Source organism: Drosophila persimilis, unplaced genomic scaffold (assembly GCF_003286085.1).
Source record: "Drosophila persimilis strain 14011-0111.01,24,50 unplaced genomic scaffold, DperRS2 tig00000579-arrow-pilon, whole genome shotgun sequence".
In the NCBI taxonomy this organism is placed as follows: Eukaryota; Metazoa; Arthropoda; class Insecta; order Diptera; family Drosophilidae; genus Drosophila; species Drosophila persimilis.
This window is the reverse complement of record NW_020825322.1, coordinates 534,577-550,138: the sequence shown is the minus strand read 5'-3', so window position 1 is coordinate 550,138 and position 15,562 is coordinate 534,577. Positions and strand designations below refer to the sequence as shown.

Sequence of the window (15,562 nt, the reverse complement as noted above, 5' to 3'; positions counted from 1 at the left end):
AAGATTAACTACTTTTAAGTACTCGCATGTATTGTATTTTGACTTAAACACGGTTTACAAAGAGAGCCTTACCCGATTCGAGTTCGGCTATCGATACTATCGACTGGATACGAGTGTTGCGCGCCAAATAGAAATTGTTTGAAAGTGAATGAGCGACAGTGTAATCTAGCACTGAATCTAGTGCTATTAGGCGCACGTCACATTGGCAGTCTATCGATAGACTATCGTATTCAGTTGAAGTCGCATATTTGAAATTTAGAGAAAAAAACACACAAAGCTCTCCATAACTGAAATCTATTTATAACAATTCGAATTGCTGTACTGGAGAAGAACATACATCTTATTGTTCCCTAAATTTATTTGGATAAACTCCAGGTAAGTCCATCGCTTGGACGTACAGAAAAGTTCAAGTTTTCACATGACCGCCTGTCATCTATATCGTCAAACGGCGAAACTCGTTTCCTAAAAAAAAAGCGCCAAATATTTGCCAAAATCGACTGGGTCGCAGAAGTGATTTAAATACATTTGTTCAATAACTTTTTGACATTACTATCTCGACTTTGAAAGTTTTGATCCACAAAAGCCCACTAAAAACCTAAGCACATCCTAGCAATCACCAAGGCAAGCAAGTTGAAAAGTCTCAATTATTTGTGTACTTTTTGATATGAAAAATAACAGAACAAAGGCTTTCTGATTTTGGCACAAAAATTCAGTTATTTCTTTCTTTTCTACAAAGCACATATTCAAATATTGAAATCGCGTTCACCTACACTTGCACTAACGCGATAAGCTTCTCCGTTTTGCAACACTCAATTTTGCCCTGTGCTGAAATAAGTTATTTTTGGCGTTTTTCTTAAATATTCCGGTCCGGCGCCAGTTATGCAGCAGGCCAAATCAGTGAAACGCTCCCGTTCGCCCACTGAGGATACTTTGAACAATAATAAAACTCAAAGCAAGGTTCTAGTCACACAGAAAATAAGCGACGCTTCTGATCCGGAAAAAATGAAGCAAGTTCATGGTAAACAAACTATAAATTTAACCGGCAAAAGCGCCGCACATAACACATAATAAACCAAAATGGTTTCCCGCCCCATTCCACTTGCAGAAAAAACTAGAAAGCTGTTGTTTGCTGGCGCCGTTGCTGCAGCTGCAGCATCTCCGAGCTCTGACGGCACTCCGGCTAACGGTGCCACCACCAATGCTGGAAACGGTACAAACGCTCCATCGACGGGGCAACATATGCTATATGGAATCACAGGCAACGGCAACATTTCAATTCGAAACATGGCGATTGATATCGTAAATCCTCGCCTGGAGCGCAAGCGCTCTCGCTGCTGCCAGCGTCAGACCCTAATACACGACCGTTGTGGCAACTGCACTGATTACTTGTGCGAAGAGTGCGGCTACTCCTGCCGCGAGTGTTCCAAGTTCATTTGCCGCGCATGCGTTACTGTATTGTGAGTACATGCGTGTGTTTTTGCTTATGTGCTTGCACTATACAAGTATGCCAATCGTTTTCACTGTATTTTCTTTTGCCCAAGCAGTGGTAATCATTTTGATGAGGCCGATGATCCGTTGTGCGAGCGATGCCAAATGTATTGTGCTTAGGCAATACGGAAATCGGACTGGTTCCTTCCCTTCCACATATAACACACTACACATCTACAGACTGATTCTGGTTTAAGCTCCGGGGGAAGTTTAAACAATATAAGCTGGATTCAAGCAGCTCCAACACACATACACAAACACACCACGCTAAAAACGATTCCAATATTCCTGTGTTCACCTTCTATGTATGTATATTCCAGAGCAACTAGTTGTTAACAAATAAATACATTTATTCAAAACCTGGTCATTGAATCCCCCGCAAAGCCACTGGACACTATACAAAGAACGCTAAAACACATTTCCAAAGAATAAGTATCACCTTCTCATGATGCTTGACCAGGCATTTTTTTTACAATTTTCTAAGACACGTGGTTCCGTTTCTTTTTTTTTTGTTGGCTTCCAATATGGCGGTACTCGGTACAACCTGTCAGAGTGTGTGTGCGCCGCATCTACGTCTTAACCTCAAAGTTTACAGAAATTGTAATGGAATCCTTTTGCAGGCTGAGAAAATGGAGTCCCTGCTGTATGACATTTCCGCGCGCAAAATGCTCGAAAAATTGAGGTTGACTAAAAATGATGATTAAATGGCGAAAAGGCCACGTGGCTGACGATGGTGGCAAAATGGAGTCCATGGAACGTTTGCGCTTGCTCCGTGGCATTGCTTTGATTTTGTCAAAATCAAATGCATATCAAGCGTACATTCATAAATATATATTTATTGTGTGGGAAGTGGATTGCTCGTCGATATTTTAATATATTTTTGTATTTTCTTATTGGGAGACCTTTTCTTGTAGAGGCCCAACGCATTGGCAATGAACAACAAGTGCATTTGCACCTTCGACATACATATGCAGATATTTTTGATCCACTTGCAAAGGAATCTGCCGAATGCTATGCACTAAGGCAGAATCCTAGTCCTGAGCAGGAATTAGGGATAGATGCCAGCTTTGTCTATGTCTGATTATTGGTTTATTCTCTATTAATTTATATTCACGTGCTAATGTAGAGATAAATGTATTTTGTGGAACAACAACAGAAAAGAAATGAAGATTTTCTTCCTTACTTTACACCTTTCCCCTGAACTTGTGATACTTGTCGTGGTCCTTGAGCAGTCTGGTGTACATGTTCGTCCCCGCTGTGGTGTTGTGCCGCAGGATAAACTGACCCGACCGGTGGTCGCTTATACCAATCAACTCGTGGCACACGCGCTCCATGTTCACTTTGACCTGCAACACAAAAAGGACATGCCAATTATCAACAATCTCTCTCTCTCTCTCTAAACATCAATTTGCGATACGAACCTTCTCAAAGATGGTGGTTGGGCGCTCCGTTTCCACCATCTGATTGATGGTGAATGTCAGAAGAAACGGTGCGACTCGCTTCAAGGGCAGCGACTGTGTGGCCCCAATGCTGGCCATCACCGTGGCCAGCTTGAGGCCGAGCTCGGCCAGTCCGTCTAGCTCCAACTCGGTGAGGTCCTGGGCCCTCTGTCGACCGGACCGATAGCCGACAATTGCCTTTACCAGAGTCTCACAGACAGCGGACAGCTGGCCAGCCCGATCGGACACCAGGTTCGCATGCTGACGCAGCAGCACCACACAGTTGTCGGTGAGCGCCGCATAGAGCTGGTTAAAGTCGTTCCAGTTGCCGCCGCGTTCGATAAATTGATCGATGGCCACCACACTCATGGTGCCGAACAGGTATTCCAGGGACTCGTTTGTCAGCGGCACTGTCCGATTGTTGGCCAAGTTGCGCTGAGCCTCCAGCAGGATGAGGGCGAAGCTCTTGCTGTTGTGGGTATTGTCCTTCAGCCGGCCGGCCACGTTGGTGCTGACAATCTCAAAATGTTTGTTGATCATCTACCGGGGGCACAAAAGAAAGGCAGGTTATCAGGGAATGAGAGATCCCCAGCCCAGTGCTGGACTTACCGCTCCCTTGATGGTGCTCACAGAGCATTTGGCGATGAAGGATAGTATGGTTAGGACATTTTGCAGCTCGGTCCGGTGGCTCGGGCTCAGGGGCGTTGGTAAACCCTGCACCTCCGAGGTGAGCATGCGCAGCAGGACCAACAGATCCTCTTTGGTCTTGTAGCCAATGATCAGCGGGAAGGCCAGCTCTAGGCAGTTGACATCCAGGGCCGCAATATCGCCCGCAGCTATATCTGAGTAGAGCTGCTTCCAATAGCTACTCAGCACGAATTCGACTTCGTCTGGATCAAAATGCAGCTTCTGGCGATGGGAGATGGCCACATTAAGCAGCCTCAAAGCATGTGGATTCTTGTAGTTTAGCTGCAGGGAACAGGGAGCAAAGTGTACAGTCAGTTAATAGAGGATCTTTGATTCCTCTTTCAAGCGACTCTCACCGAGTGTCCAATGTAGATCTTGCAGATGCGTCGAAAGTCCTCATCTATGGGTTGCACGTCCTGCGCCGCCTCAACCTTCGTCGCTTTCTGGGCGTCCTCTGAGGCGGCCGCCTTCTTCTGCTTGTCTGCCCGATTGATGCAGCTGCTGACATAGGTGCCATAGCTTTTGATTGTTTCATCCACAAACGATTTGTAGTCGGACGTTTCCTTCTTCTTTGTTGGCCGGAACTTGTGCGCCACAATCTGGCCAAAGATCTCCAGCAGCGGCTGCACCTGTCGCTGCATATGCTTGGCATGGGGTCCTGTGGCGGCTGCTGTCGTTTCAATGGCCAGCAGTAGGAAACGTAACCCCTCCGCGGGCAGCTTCATGGTGCCGCCCAGCTCTTCCGTGATGTACTGTGAGCAGCTGGCGAGGAAGGCCTCGCTGCCAGCCGCGTGAAGGCGGATGCAGCGAGAAAAGAGCGTCTCGTAGAACTTCCAGCCAGTCGCGGAGGTGGTGGGCACCAACGAGAGCAGCTCCCGCAGCTGTGGAAAGTGACTGCAGATGGGCAACGGCTGACCAAAGTGCATCAGATCTGTTGAATGCAGAGAGTTGCAGATGCCGATTAAATGAAAATGGAAATGGGGATCATCATTCCCATTACTTACCTATCAGTTGCTCCAGCACATCTATGGCCTGCTGCTGCTGGTCGCTGCGACTCAAATCATGATAAAGGGCGAGCAGCGTCAGCCAGAGACGGAACTTAATCTTACTGGGCAGCTCGTTGTGATGTTGCCCTTGCAGAAACTCAATCAACTGCTGCGACGGGGGCAATTTCAACTCCTTGCCGGGCGCTGCCTTCTTGTGAATGGTAGCCGCCAGGTGAGCCTCCTCTGGCAGCTCTTCCAGCTTCAGTTTGGCCAGCAGCGACCCCTTGACATTGGCTGTTCGTAGGACCGCTGCATAATCGATCAGTTGCTGTAGACAGAGCAGCTCTACGCACTCAGCATCCTCCATGACGGTGTCCCGATCCAGGTCGTTCAGCCTCTGTTGGAGGCGCAGCTGCTTTTGTTGCCGCGAGAGCGTGTGCAGCTGCTGGTTGCTGACCAGATCGGCCAAGGCTTCCTCCGCCAGCCAGCCGCTGCCGACCAGCTGCAGCTCGAGACGGTGCAGGCGCTGGCCACAGGCGGTCGTGCCGAAGTTGAAGACCCGCTGCTGGATGAGCCGCCACTGGTCGGGTGGCAGGAAGCTGCGACGCCGCTGGGTGCGAGTCTTCGGTTTGGCATCCGTCCAGTAGTGGAACAGGAGCACCTCGTAGCTCCTGGCCCACTTCAGGCATTCGAGAAAGGCGTCCATGGAGCGACGGTTATGCTCCTGGCTAAGCAGCAGTCGGCCAAACCGCTCTAGCAATTCGGCCGTGCGGTTCATCTGTTCGTCGACCTCCTCCAGATAAAGATGCAGATGCTCGGTGAGGCGGGTACCCTGCAGATACTGACAGAGCAGAGCGACGATCAGCTCTCGGGCGAACTCCTGGTTCGCGGGCAGAATGTCTGTGGGTGGAGTATCCTGCAGGAGCTCCATCAAGGCGTGCAGCAGGGTCTTCCAAATTACCATTGATGGCTTAGCCTTGAGCAGCCCCACCAGAGCTGAGAAGGCGGCACCGGCCGAGTGGCTAGGCCAGAAATGCGCCAAATGTTTGAATTCATCGTTCGCTGAGGTCTCTGACGAGCCTGTCGCTGGCACGCATTCTGCAAAGATCAGGCTGATGAAACGCTTCTCTTCGGGGTCAAGGTCGTCGCCTTCCTCCGGCTCCTGCTCGCGCTTCCTCTTGCCGGGCACCCCTGTCGATGGCAGCTGGTATTTGGCCAGCCAATCCTTGAGCGACTTGAGCAGGTTCATAATGAAGCGCTCGGACCGACTCAGACGCCGGAACATGTCCAGCAACAGTACAAGGTACGCGGAATACAAATGCTCCTCCTCGGCGCTCCTCTTGGGGGCTGTCATCATCCAGATGGTGATCTGATAGCTGCTGGACTCCAGCAACAGCGGATTCAGGCGCAGTGCCGAGCAGAGCAGCATCAGAACTGGACGCAGATGATGCTGCTTGTGCTTCTTGACCAGCTGCAGCAGTTGCTCCGATACATACACAAAGGCACTAGTTTGTTTGCCATTTTTCTCTGTCTCCATCTCCGACTCTTTCTTCGCTTTCGCCTTTGTCTTCGTCTTTAAGACAACCGTTGAAACATTCTCGCCATCGGAGGACGCCTCCGGATTGGGATTTGTTTCTTGTGGCTGTTCCTTGGCCATGGGAAATTGCAGGGATACGTCGTATTTGCGCAGTGTCTCCAGCATGTAGGCAACCAGTGTCAGGCTGTGCCGTGGCCCGTCGACAGCTCTCTCTTCGAGTACCATTGTAAGGAGTTGGGATAGAAGGTCGGTATCGTAGCGGCTATTCAGAACGCTGCACTCGAGGAGCAGCAGCACCACGTGCAGGGGCTGGTTGGAGATGCGCGATAGGATGAACTGGCCCTGCATCTGCTTCTCCAGGCCAGCCATCTCCTCGATGCAGGACGACTTCAGGTTGAGCATCAGCTCCACCAAAGGACGCACTGTCAGCTCATCGTAGCAGACTCGGAGCTTGCGTACCTTTTGGGAACGGCGGGCAATCTCGGCCAGCTGCTTGATCATGGCCACAACGATTTCTGCGTCCGTTTGCAGCTCCTCCTGCGCAACCTGTCCTTCAGCTCTCAGCTTGAGGCACCTTTGCTGGCAGTCAAAGAGTGTGCCATAGCAGCGGCAGATGAGTGTGTAGTCGGCTCGCAATACATCCTGGAGTAGATCGAAATTGAACATGCTTTGCAGCAGCTTGAGGGCTGTATTGTCCTGACATTTCGCGGGATCAATGGTGTTCAACAGAGCCTGGACCAATGAGGCTTTGCAGTCCTGGCTGACCATGCCCGGCTGCGCACGCAGCTGGAACAGTCGCATCAGTTGTGCCACCGGCAGCTCGTTGCCGCGCAGGGATGTGGCCAGCCATTCTATGAACACTTCGTATTTGTTGGAGTACGTATAATCCACAGATTGCCACAAATTCAGGCCAAACTCGACACGTTCCGCAAACGGAGTTGCCTCGTCTGACAGCCAGGCTATGCATTCTGCGCAAAAATATGGACCATTATGTCTAAAATCCCGTAATTAGCGACTAAAACTCACCTTTGCCTGAGCCCATGTTGTATTTTGTTTACTAACCAAAAGGCGCACGTGTTGCCGCCCAACCAGTGTTGGGAAGCTCTTCCGAACAGTATGACCAGATTCGAACATCGAACAGCTGTTTGGATTTTGTTTTCATAAATATCAATTTATTTGAGGCTTTCTTTTCGTTATTTTTTTGTTTGTTTTTGAAATCGTCCCTTCTTCCTCTGATACCTTGTAAATACAATAATCACGATGATACTGCACTGTACAAGGCTGACACAGGGCCCACAAAGCCTACTATTCTCAAAAATCATCAGATCAGGAAATGCTCTGAATTCATATAATTCACTGACGAGACCGCTGTTACGACGATTTAACTGCAATCTCCGACCACCGCCTGGAGCACCACAGCAAGCGAAACAGAGAAAACCAATCCTGAGCTTGTGGAGTAGCAGTGCCTGTGCCGGTGTTGGCTCCTGTGTCCCGAGCCTGCGACGTGGCCTGGCACAAAGCGGAAAGGTGTTAGTCAAAAATGTCAAATCTGTCCCGGCGCAGGCCCGTCTTAAAATGGGCAAGTCGGAGTTTGGGCGTCTGCTCAATTTGGTCGCGTCGGAGAAATGGGTGCTCCTAGGTAAGTAAGCCCCTAGTGTCCTGCAAAAAAATACTAATATTTGCATTTTGCAGCGGGAATCGCCTGTCTAGTGGTCTCCTCGGCCATCACCATGTCCGTGCCGTTCTTTCTGGGGAAGGTCATCGATTTGGTGTTCAACAAGAGTGGCCTGAATAAAGGGGCCCTTGACGGTCTTCAACAGTTCTCCTTATTGCTCTTCGGTATCTTCGTTCTGGGCGGTTTGGCGAACTTTGCGCGTGTCTATCTTTTTGGCAATGCCGGTGAGTAGCGGAGATGCCAAATGCAAAAGGATGAATTTCCATCCCTCTCTCTCCTCCAGCTCTGCGCATTGTGCGTCTGCTCCGCTCGCGCCTGTACCGATCGATGCTCATGCAGGAAGTGGGCTGGTTCGACACGAAGGGCACCGGGGAGCTTATCAACCGACTGAGCAACGACACCTACATGGTGGGCAACTCGCTGAGCCAGAATGTCTCCGATGGCCTGCGCTCCTTGGCCATGATTGCCGTCGGCAGCGGCATGATGGTGCGTCCCCGTCCTTTTTCTAACTGCTATGTTAACAGCCTCATCCTAATACGCTAACCGATCTGATTGCAGATTTACACGTCGCCACAGCTAGCCATGGTCAGTGCGCTGGTTGTGCCGGCCATGGCTGGCATGGCCATTGTTTATGGACGCTATGTTCGACGCATTACTAGAACGGAGCTGGACAAGTACGCGGAGATAATGAAGTACGCGGAGGAGCGATTCGGCAATGTGAAGACGGTGAAAACGTTCTGCAGGGAGCAACAGGAAGTGATCGCCTTCGATGAGAAGCTAAACGAGGCTCTGAAGATTGGCTACAAGGAGACACGGGCCAGATCCATTTTCTTTGGCCTGGTGAGACCTAACCCTAGTCCTAATATTCTCTTCCTCTCCTTTTCTGACATTCGTGCATTTCTTAGACGGGATTCTCGGGAAACTTCATCATCATATCGGTGCTTTACTATGGCGGGACCCTGGTACTTGAAAATTCGCTCACCATCGGCGCCCTCACCTCCTTCATGCTGTATGCCGGCTACGTGGCCGTGTCCATGAACGGCCTGTCAAATTTCTACAGTCTGCTGAACAAGGGGATTGGCGCCTCGGAGCGCATTTGGGAAATACTCGATCGGAAGTGCAGCATACCCCTTGATGTGGGACTTCTTCCGACCTCGAAGCCTGTTGGCGATGTCGGTTTCCACGGTGTCAACTTCAGCTTCCCCACGCGACCCGACAGCTTCGTACTCAAGGACTTCTCGCTGAACCTGACGCCCGGCCAGACTACAGCTATTGTTGGTCGATCCGGAGCGGGTAAGACGACGATAGCCCTGCTGCTGCTGCGACTGTACGATCCCCAGGGGGGGAGTATCACGATGGATGGAATGGATCTGCGCACCATCAATCCCCAGTGGCTGCGCAACAATGTGGGCGCTGTCAGCCAAGAGCCGGTGCTGTTCTCCGGCACCATACGGGAGAACATCCTGTACGGCGTGAATCCCGGCGAGGACCAAAGCGAGGAGCTGCTTCAACGCGTGGTTGAGGAAGCGAATATCGGACAATTTACCAACAATTTGCCCGATGGCCTGGACACGCTTGTGGGCCAGCGCGGCATGATGCTCAGCGGTGGCCAGAAGCAGCGAGTGGCCATTGCCCGGGCGTTGATAAAGGTATGACGTTGACATTGAGGATATTATCCTCAAACAAAACTCCAACCCATCTACTGCTATTTAATCTACCACCTCAGAATCCCACCATACTACTGCTGGACGAGGCGACCAGTGCATTGGACGCCGTCTCCGAGCAGCTGGTGCAGAATGCCCTAGACCGACTTATCAAGGGCCGCACCGTGCTGACAATTGCCCACCGTCTGAGCACGATCCGGAATGCGGACAATATTGCTGTGCTGGATGGAGGCCGTATCGTGGAACAGGGCACCTACGACATCCTGATGCGCATGGAGGAAGGTGCCTTTCGGGAGCTGGTGGCCACCCAGGCGTTTGGGAGTCATCCCTCGTGATTGGATCGACGATTTTAAACACTTTTGGGGGTGTCGGATTAGATAAGATGGTGTCAGATTAGATGAGTGGCCGCACCACACGGCTGGCTGGTGGCTGGCGCTCTCGGTTGGCTCTTGGCGCACTCAAGACTCGGTGGGCTATGTGTTCAAATATCCCAATGTTTTATTTAAGCTAGTAAAATTCAGAATGACCATGTTAAATAAGATGCCTTTTAAATTGTATCGGATATTCCTTTAATTCAGGTGCGCAGCAGTGCTGGAAAATGGAACGAAAACCAGTGATGGAAAGCGAGGCAGTCCGGCACAGTGGTATTGGTTATGTTATCGTTAAGTTTTTAAAATTTTTTATTGTTTTCACATTAATTTCCTTTACTATATTTTCATCTTAAATCTAAATAAACAGGCACAAAAATAAATGCAATAATTTCTTTGTATCTAGGTTCTATATACGTCCTGTGCATATATCTAGAAATTCAATACGTGGAACAGTTACGCCTCGTCCGCCTCTCAATCATCGTCCGTACTACTTCATCGTGGGCATGGCCACGGCTGCCTGGGTGTGGTTCACGTCGGTCTCGCGCCACAGCTGGGTGACGGTCTTGGTCTGGGTGTAGAACTTGATGCCCTGTTTGCCGTAGAAGTGATGGTCGCCGCGGAAGGAGCCACGTGTGCCGGTGAAGGAGAACATGGGCAGGGGCACGGGAATAGGGACGTTGACACCGACCTGGCCGGCATCGATCTCGTTGACAAACTTACGGGCAGCCGCACCGTTGGTGGTGAAGACGGCGGTACCGTTGCCATAGGGATTGGCGTTCACAATGTCGATGGCATCGTCCAGATTGTCGGCCTTGAGGATCACCAGGACGGGGCCAAAGATCTCCTCAGTGTAGCACTTCATGCTGGGGGTGACATCGCTCAGGATGGTGGGTCCCACAAAGTAGCCATCCTCAAAGCCGGGCACGCTGATCTTGCGCCCGTCGAGGATGAGCTTGGCGCCCTCCTTCACTCCGGATTCGATGAGGTCATTAATGCGCTGGCGACTAGCGGCACTGATAACGGGTCCCACATCGGTGCCGGGCACATGGCCAGCATTCACCTTCAGCTTCTGGGCACGCTCCACCAGATCGGGAATCCAGCCCTGGGCATCGCCCACAAACACAGCCGTGGACAGAGCCATGCAGCGCTGACCAGCAGCACCAAAGGCGGCGCCCGCCAATTGGTTCAGGGTGTTCTCCTTGTTGGCATCGGACAGGATCACGCCGTGGTTCTTGGCGCCCATGTTGCTCTGCACACGCTTGCCGTTCTTGCCAGCGCGCTCGTAGATGTACTTGCCGGCCTGGTCGGAGCCCACAAAGGAAACGGCCTTGATGGCGGGGGCATCGCAGATGAAGTTGACTGCATCGTGCTGGCCGTGAATCACGTTGACCACGCCCGGTGGGCAGCCGGCCTCGTTGAGCAGCTCCATCAGAAGCATGGTGGCTCCCGGCACTCGCTCAGAGGGCTTTAGCAGCATCGTGTTGCCGGTGGTGATGGCCACGGGGAACATCCACAGAGGAATCATAGCGGGGAAGTTGAAGGGAGCAATTCCGGCGGTAACACCCAGTGGCATCACCAGCGAGTATGTATCCATGTCGCGTGCCACATTGGCCACCGTCTCGCCCATCTGCAGGGAGGGAATGCTGCAGCAGTGCTCCACCACCTGGAGTCCGCGCAGAACATCGCCCTCAGCATCGGCCAGGGTCTTGCCCTGCTCCTTGGTGATGTTCTTGGCCAGCTCGCCCATGTTTTCCTTGATCAAAGCCTGCAGCTTGAACATGACCGCCTGACGGGTCAGGATCGACTGGTTGCTCCACGACCGGAATGCCTTCTTGTTCGATTCCAGAGCCGTTTGCATCTCATCCTGTGTGGCCTTCGGCACACGCGTCACCACCTTGTTTGTGGCCGGATCGTGCACATCGATCCATTCCTTCGTCTTGGACTCTACGAATTTTCCATCGATGAACAGCTTGGTGGTGGGCGCGGCCGAGGAGTAGGCGCGCTGTGTCAGGTAGCGGGCCTGCAAAGGGAATATGAGCATATACTATAGTCTCACAGCGGATTCATTTGCCAGAACTTGATTTTTATCAGAATTTCCGAAACGGATTGCAATCCTAACCTCAACTTGTACCGTGGGGAGAGGATTTCTGCTCGGCTCGATAACCTGATAGCATGGGCATGGGGGTTGCCGTGCCACGCCTACGCTTATCAGTGGGCCCACATCTGGCGGCAGACATGCGTTTTCATGGCTTTTCGAGCAATTAAATGCCACAAGTGATGTGAATGGAATTGTTCGCCAAATACGCGGCTTATCGCGTTTTATTGTATTTTATAACATTTCAAATGTTCTGCTAATTCTTTCTCTGCTAATTGTTTTTGCATTTTGCGATCGTTGCTATCTTCTCCGCTCTGTTGGCCGTCTGTTGCTGAACAGCAGCGGCATTACGTAACATGTGTTGTCAATTGGCATTTCTTTTTCACGGCCACACACACACACGCACACATACACATACTCGCAATGGCACACAGAGCTATAAAGTGAGAGTGGCAGGTCAGTCGTTCACCAGAATGGCTGTTGCACTCTTGCATGTGCATACGCATCATCCATGCATACATATGCATGTGAATACTTATGTATGTAAACGAATGCAGTGCTGCTACAACTGGCGCTTATCGATAATGAAATCATTTCCCCCTCTTACCTCAGCACCGATTGCACGCAGGAAGGCCATCCTGGTTGGAGACACAGAGATGTGGGTGGATATGGGCAGGAGTGAACGAAAACGGGCCGCTTCTCAGTCAGAGGTTTCTGGATCGAGATGGAGATCGTGTGCTGTCCAAACGGTGGTTCCACTAGAACTGAAAGCAATTGCTATGAGGCTGTGCCAAGTCGAAGGGGCCCGAGCGTGTGTATGGTGTGATTGTTGATATACGAGCAGTGGCTGAGGGGCTGTGGCAGCGGGACTGGACAGGGGCAGGCCGTCAGACCGCCGAAAAGACTGTCAAACTGGATGGTGGTTTGCTGATGGCGAGCTACCGCTCGGGGTGGGGTCGGAGGGGCCGCCTCACAATGTGTTTAACGATAGCAGGCGCACACACGTAGACACCTACATATGGCTCAAGAACCTGGCGGAGCGGCTGTTGTTATTGTTTTTGTTATTCGTTGGGGGCTCGAGCTTTCATTGTGTTGTATGTGTGTGTGTGCGCATATGACGGAATAGGCATGTGCATGTGTGAGTTTGTTTTTGCGATGTTTGTCTTTTTCATGTTACCCTACCTTTCAGAAGCATTAACTTACTCGGAATGTTGGATACCTTATAGTGTCAAAAGACCATTTGAATAATAATTTCCCTTTATGGTTATCAAAATTAAGGAAGTACATATTTTTAGTTGATAAATTTAATTGTGAAAAAAAGAGCTTTTAGGGAAGCCCAATATTCAAAGGGAAGACAGCCAAGGGGAAAATTAAGTGTTGTTCGAGAAATGAGAGAGCATCCAATATTCTGTTCGTCACAAACAACAATTGGTATTTATAACATGATCACAACTACAAGTACATATGTATAAGCATACTATGTATGTATTCTAATTTAGTGTGCAGACTATGGCACGTGTCGGGCAGTTCAACTGTGGGTGAAATCAGCATAAATTAAAATTAAATATTAGACATATGTACATATGCACATATGTATATTTTATTAAAATAAACATTTTTGCAAAAAAAATACCAATTGCAGAAATTAGGAATTAAAAAAAAAAAACAAAATTAAGACTGTAAACATATAACGGTAAACAACACAAAATCATCTGGCGTTGACTTAAGCACTAAAAAATCCCAAAAGCTCCTCAATAAATTCGATTATCAATAAAAAAAAAATTGGATTGCTTTCTTTTAGGCGCAAATCGTTTAACCCACATTAAAATTCCTGTGAAAAACAGCAACACAATCCACAAGCCAGGAAGCTCGTGCTGTTGCTTTTCCTTTTCATTTTCCGCTTTCCACCTTTCGCCAAGGTAAACAAAGTTGCGCCTGGACTTCCTCTTCCTGGTCAACATAATTAAAACTACTTTCGCTATTGGCCAGTGTTGTCGCCATTCACAGGACACCCGACATCAGCGCGGATTCTGAAGAGAGCAGGACTCCCCAACATGTGGAGCATGAGTGTGTGTGTGTGTGGGGCACGAGCGTATAAATAGCCGAGCGCCCCACAGGATTCGCTTTTTCGCTCGGATGCCACCAACTCAACAGCAGGCGAGCGCGCTCCCACCAGGCGCCTGATAGAAAACCTATTATTTTGCGCAGCTAACGAGCCTTTTCGTTGCCACATTGAGATGCCACACCAGTGCTAGGGGACGGGACGGACACCAGCAAAGATGGAGACCGCCACGGGCTACCAGGATATTAGCGCCCTGGAAAAATCGGTATGTACATTCCATATACTCGCAGATATCTATAGATACAGGAAGTGTGAAACGAAAATCCCACTGCAGGTGGCCAATGCTGGCTCCCAGCTGTACACGATGGCCCACAAGCTACACGCGGTGGAGCGCAGCCTGGAGCAGACCACAATGGAGCAGATGGACGAGATGGAGGTGATGGAGCTGCTCGAGTCCATGACCGAGGTGAAGAACGAGTACCAAAATCTGCGCAAAGACATCCAGGAGGTGCAGCAGCTGCAGCGTGACGTCAGCACCTCGATACGCTTTCAGATGCGCAGCATGCAGCAGACGTTCCAGATGCTAAAGAAGCGGATTGCCACCTCCCAGGAGCAGAAGCAAAAGAAACAGCGGCAGCAGCCGCGCACCAACACCACCACCGAACTCCCCGCCATAGTAACGGCCAATGAACAGTAGGCGGGGGACCCACTAGGACTGGGGCTAAGGGTTGGGGTTGTGGCCAGGGCAATTTATGAATATTCCATGGGTTTTATTGATTGCCCAGCTGCTAGTTAGCTAACCCCAAACAAAACCCCAAACAAAGCCCCAACCCAATCCCAAAGCAAAGCAAACTGCTGAAAGAAATGTGTCAAATCTGGTGGAGGGAGTGGGACACCACCGACCACCAATCAAATGCAATCAACTGAGTGATGGGGGCACTGGATACTAGATATTGATATCAGAAGCAACACCAAGCATTTAGACTCGGAACAGGAACAGATCCTCTACTTTATATACACGGAAAACACCTACACACCAACACACCACCAGAGAACGTGTATCCTATATCCCTGTTAGGACTTAGTGTAAGCGCAAGAGCACTACTTTATGATGCAAGGAAAACCAAATGTCTGATACCATTTGAATGAGAATGCACTTTTTCAAAATTTGCCTTAACATAATCGTATTGTATTGTACTAATTTTTGATACGACACGTTTTAAAGTACATACAAAACATATATATGTACATACTCGTATATTAATTAGTCTTAGGCGTATCATTCTCATTTCTACTTAATGATACACAATTGCAACCTATTTTTGGCTAGTTTGTTCGTTTTTTGGAATATTTGTTAATAGATTGTATAAGCCAGAATTTAGAAAATTAAACACTTAGAAGGCTCACCAACGCGAGGGCTCATTTTAAATGGTCAACAAAAGTGCGCTCAGCCTATCGATTAACAGATAACATACACTGTGCATGGCAATGGCGCCTATCGCAAAAATATACCGATAATACATCGAGTAAACCAAAAAACTCGTCGAGTGGGTTCAAA

The 15,562-nt window shown here is 49.8% G+C and overlaps 5 protein-coding genes across 7 annotated transcripts; 3 read left to right on the top strand and 2 right to left on the bottom strand.

Annotated features, from left to right (window-relative positions):
• Positions 1-803: 803 nt before the first annotated feature.
• On the top strand, positions 804-1,839 carry LOC6598143 (apoptosis regulatory protein Siva). Of its 2 annotated transcripts, none has more exons than XM_026990433.1 (3): positions 804-1,018; positions 1,106-1,457; positions 1,542-1,839. In XM_026990433.1, the coding sequence occupies exons 1-3, from the start codon at positions 880-882 to the stop codon at positions 1,606-1,608; spliced, it is 558 nt and encodes a 185-aa protein (XP_026846234.1). In that variant the 5' UTR covers positions 804-879; the 3' UTR covers positions 1,609-1,839. The 2 variants fall into 2 exon arrangements, with proteins under 2 accessions (XP_026846234.1, XP_002023480.2); XM_002023444.2 differs by having other exon boundaries at positions 805-1,018; positions 1,545-1,839.
• Positions 1,840-2,560: 721 nt separating this feature from the next.
• Positions 2,561-7,215, bottom strand: LOC6598144. Its single transcript, XM_002023445.2, has 6 exons — positions 7,164-7,215; positions 4,619-7,105; positions 3,971-4,545; positions 3,537-3,896; positions 2,910-3,467; positions 2,561-2,834 (listed from the first exon to the last, which is right to left on the bottom strand). The coding sequence occupies exons 1-6, from the start codon at positions 7,177-7,179 to the stop codon at positions 2,673-2,675; spliced, it is 4,158 nt and encodes a 1,385-aa protein (XP_002023481.2). The 5' UTR covers positions 7,180-7,215; the 3' UTR covers positions 2,561-2,672.
• Positions 7,216-7,353: 138 nt separating this feature from the next.
• Positions 7,354-10,227, top strand: LOC6598145 (ATP-binding cassette sub-family B member 10, mitochondrial). Its single transcript, XM_002023446.2, has 6 exons — positions 7,354-7,776; positions 7,830-8,036; positions 8,096-8,298; positions 8,371-8,652; positions 8,718-9,461; positions 9,539-10,227. Exons 1-6 carry the CDS (start codon positions 7,398-7,400, stop codon positions 9,809-9,811), a joined length of 2,088 nt encoding a protein of 695 aa, XP_002023482.2. The 5' UTR covers positions 7,354-7,397; the 3' UTR covers positions 9,812-10,227.
• LOC6598146 (probable methylmalonate-semialdehyde dehydrogenase [acylating], mitochondrial) lies at positions 10,224-12,710 on the bottom strand. Its single transcript, XM_026990323.1, has 2 exons — positions 12,550-12,710; positions 10,224-11,867 (listed from the first exon to the last, which is right to left on the bottom strand). Exons 1-2 carry the CDS (start codon positions 12,577-12,579, stop codon positions 10,335-10,337), a joined length of 1,563 nt encoding a protein of 520 aa, XP_026846124.1. The 5' UTR covers positions 12,580-12,710; the 3' UTR covers positions 10,224-10,334.
• A 1,105-nt stretch (positions 12,711-13,815) lies between these two features.
• On the top strand, positions 13,816-15,272 carry LOC6598147. 2 transcript variants are annotated; one of them, XM_026990487.1, is made up of 3 exons: positions 13,816-13,861; positions 13,932-14,269; positions 14,339-15,272. In XM_026990487.1, the coding sequence occupies exons 2-3, from the start codon at positions 14,222-14,224 to the stop codon at positions 14,699-14,701; spliced, it is 411 nt and encodes a 136-aa protein (XP_026846288.1). In that variant the 5' UTR covers positions 13,816-13,861; positions 13,932-14,221; the 3' UTR covers positions 14,702-15,272. The 2 variants fall into 2 exon arrangements, with proteins under 2 accessions (XP_026846288.1, XP_002023484.1); XM_002023448.2 differs by lacking the exon at positions 13,816-13,861 and having other exon boundaries at positions 13,873-14,269.
• The last annotated feature ends 290 nt before the right edge of the window (positions 15,273-15,562 follow it).

Excerpts from the sequence above, each read along its gene's own strand:
- LOC6598143 (XM_026990433.1), top strand. The coding sequence starts at position 880 with ATGCAGCAGGCCAAATCAGTGAAACGCTCCCGTTCGCCCACTGAGGAT. Across the intron at positions 1,019-1,105 it reads AAAAATGAAGCAAGTTCATG|AAAAAACTAGAAAGCTGTTG; the intron begins GTAAACAAACTA and ends TTCCACTTGCAG. Across the intron at positions 1,458-1,541 it reads CGCGCATGCGTTACTGTATT|CAGTGGTAATCATTTTGATG; the intron begins GTGAGTACATGC and ends CTTTTGCCCAAG.
- LOC6598144 (XM_002023445.2), bottom strand. Across the intron at positions 3,897-3,970 it reads AGATCTACATTGGACACTCG|CTAAACTACAAGAATCCACA; the intron begins GTGAGAGTCGCT and ends TGTTCCCTGCAG. Across the intron at positions 3,468-3,536 it reads TGAGCACCATCAAGGGAGCG|ATGATCAACAAACATTTTGA; the intron begins GTAAGTCCAGCA and ends TGCCCCCGGTAG.
- LOC6598145 (XM_002023446.2), top strand. The coding sequence starts at position 7,398 with ATGATACTGCACTGTACAAGGCTGACACAGGGCCCACAAAGCCTACTA. Across the intron at positions 7,777-7,829 it reads GGAGAAATGGGTGCTCCTAG|CGGGAATCGCCTGTCTAGTG; the intron begins GTAAGTAAGCCC and ends TGCATTTTGCAG. Across the intron at positions 8,653-8,717 it reads GATCCATTTTCTTTGGCCTG|ACGGGATTCTCGGGAAACTT; the intron begins GTGAGACCTAAC and ends TGCATTTCTTAG.
- LOC6598146 (XM_026990323.1), bottom strand. The coding sequence starts at position 12,579 with ATGGCCTTCCTGCGTGCAATCGGTGCTGAG. Across the intron at positions 11,868-12,549 it reads TGCGTGCAATCGGTGCTGAG|GCCCGCTACCTGACACAGCG; the intron begins GTAAGAGGGGGA and ends TTCCCTTTGCAG.
- LOC6598147 (XM_026990487.1), top strand. The coding sequence starts at position 14,222 with ATGGAGACCGCCACGGGCTACCAGGATATTAGCGCCCTGGAAAAATCG. Across the intron at positions 14,270-14,338 it reads TTAGCGCCCTGGAAAAATCG|GTGGCCAATGCTGGCTCCCA; the intron begins GTATGTACATTC and ends ATCCCACTGCAG.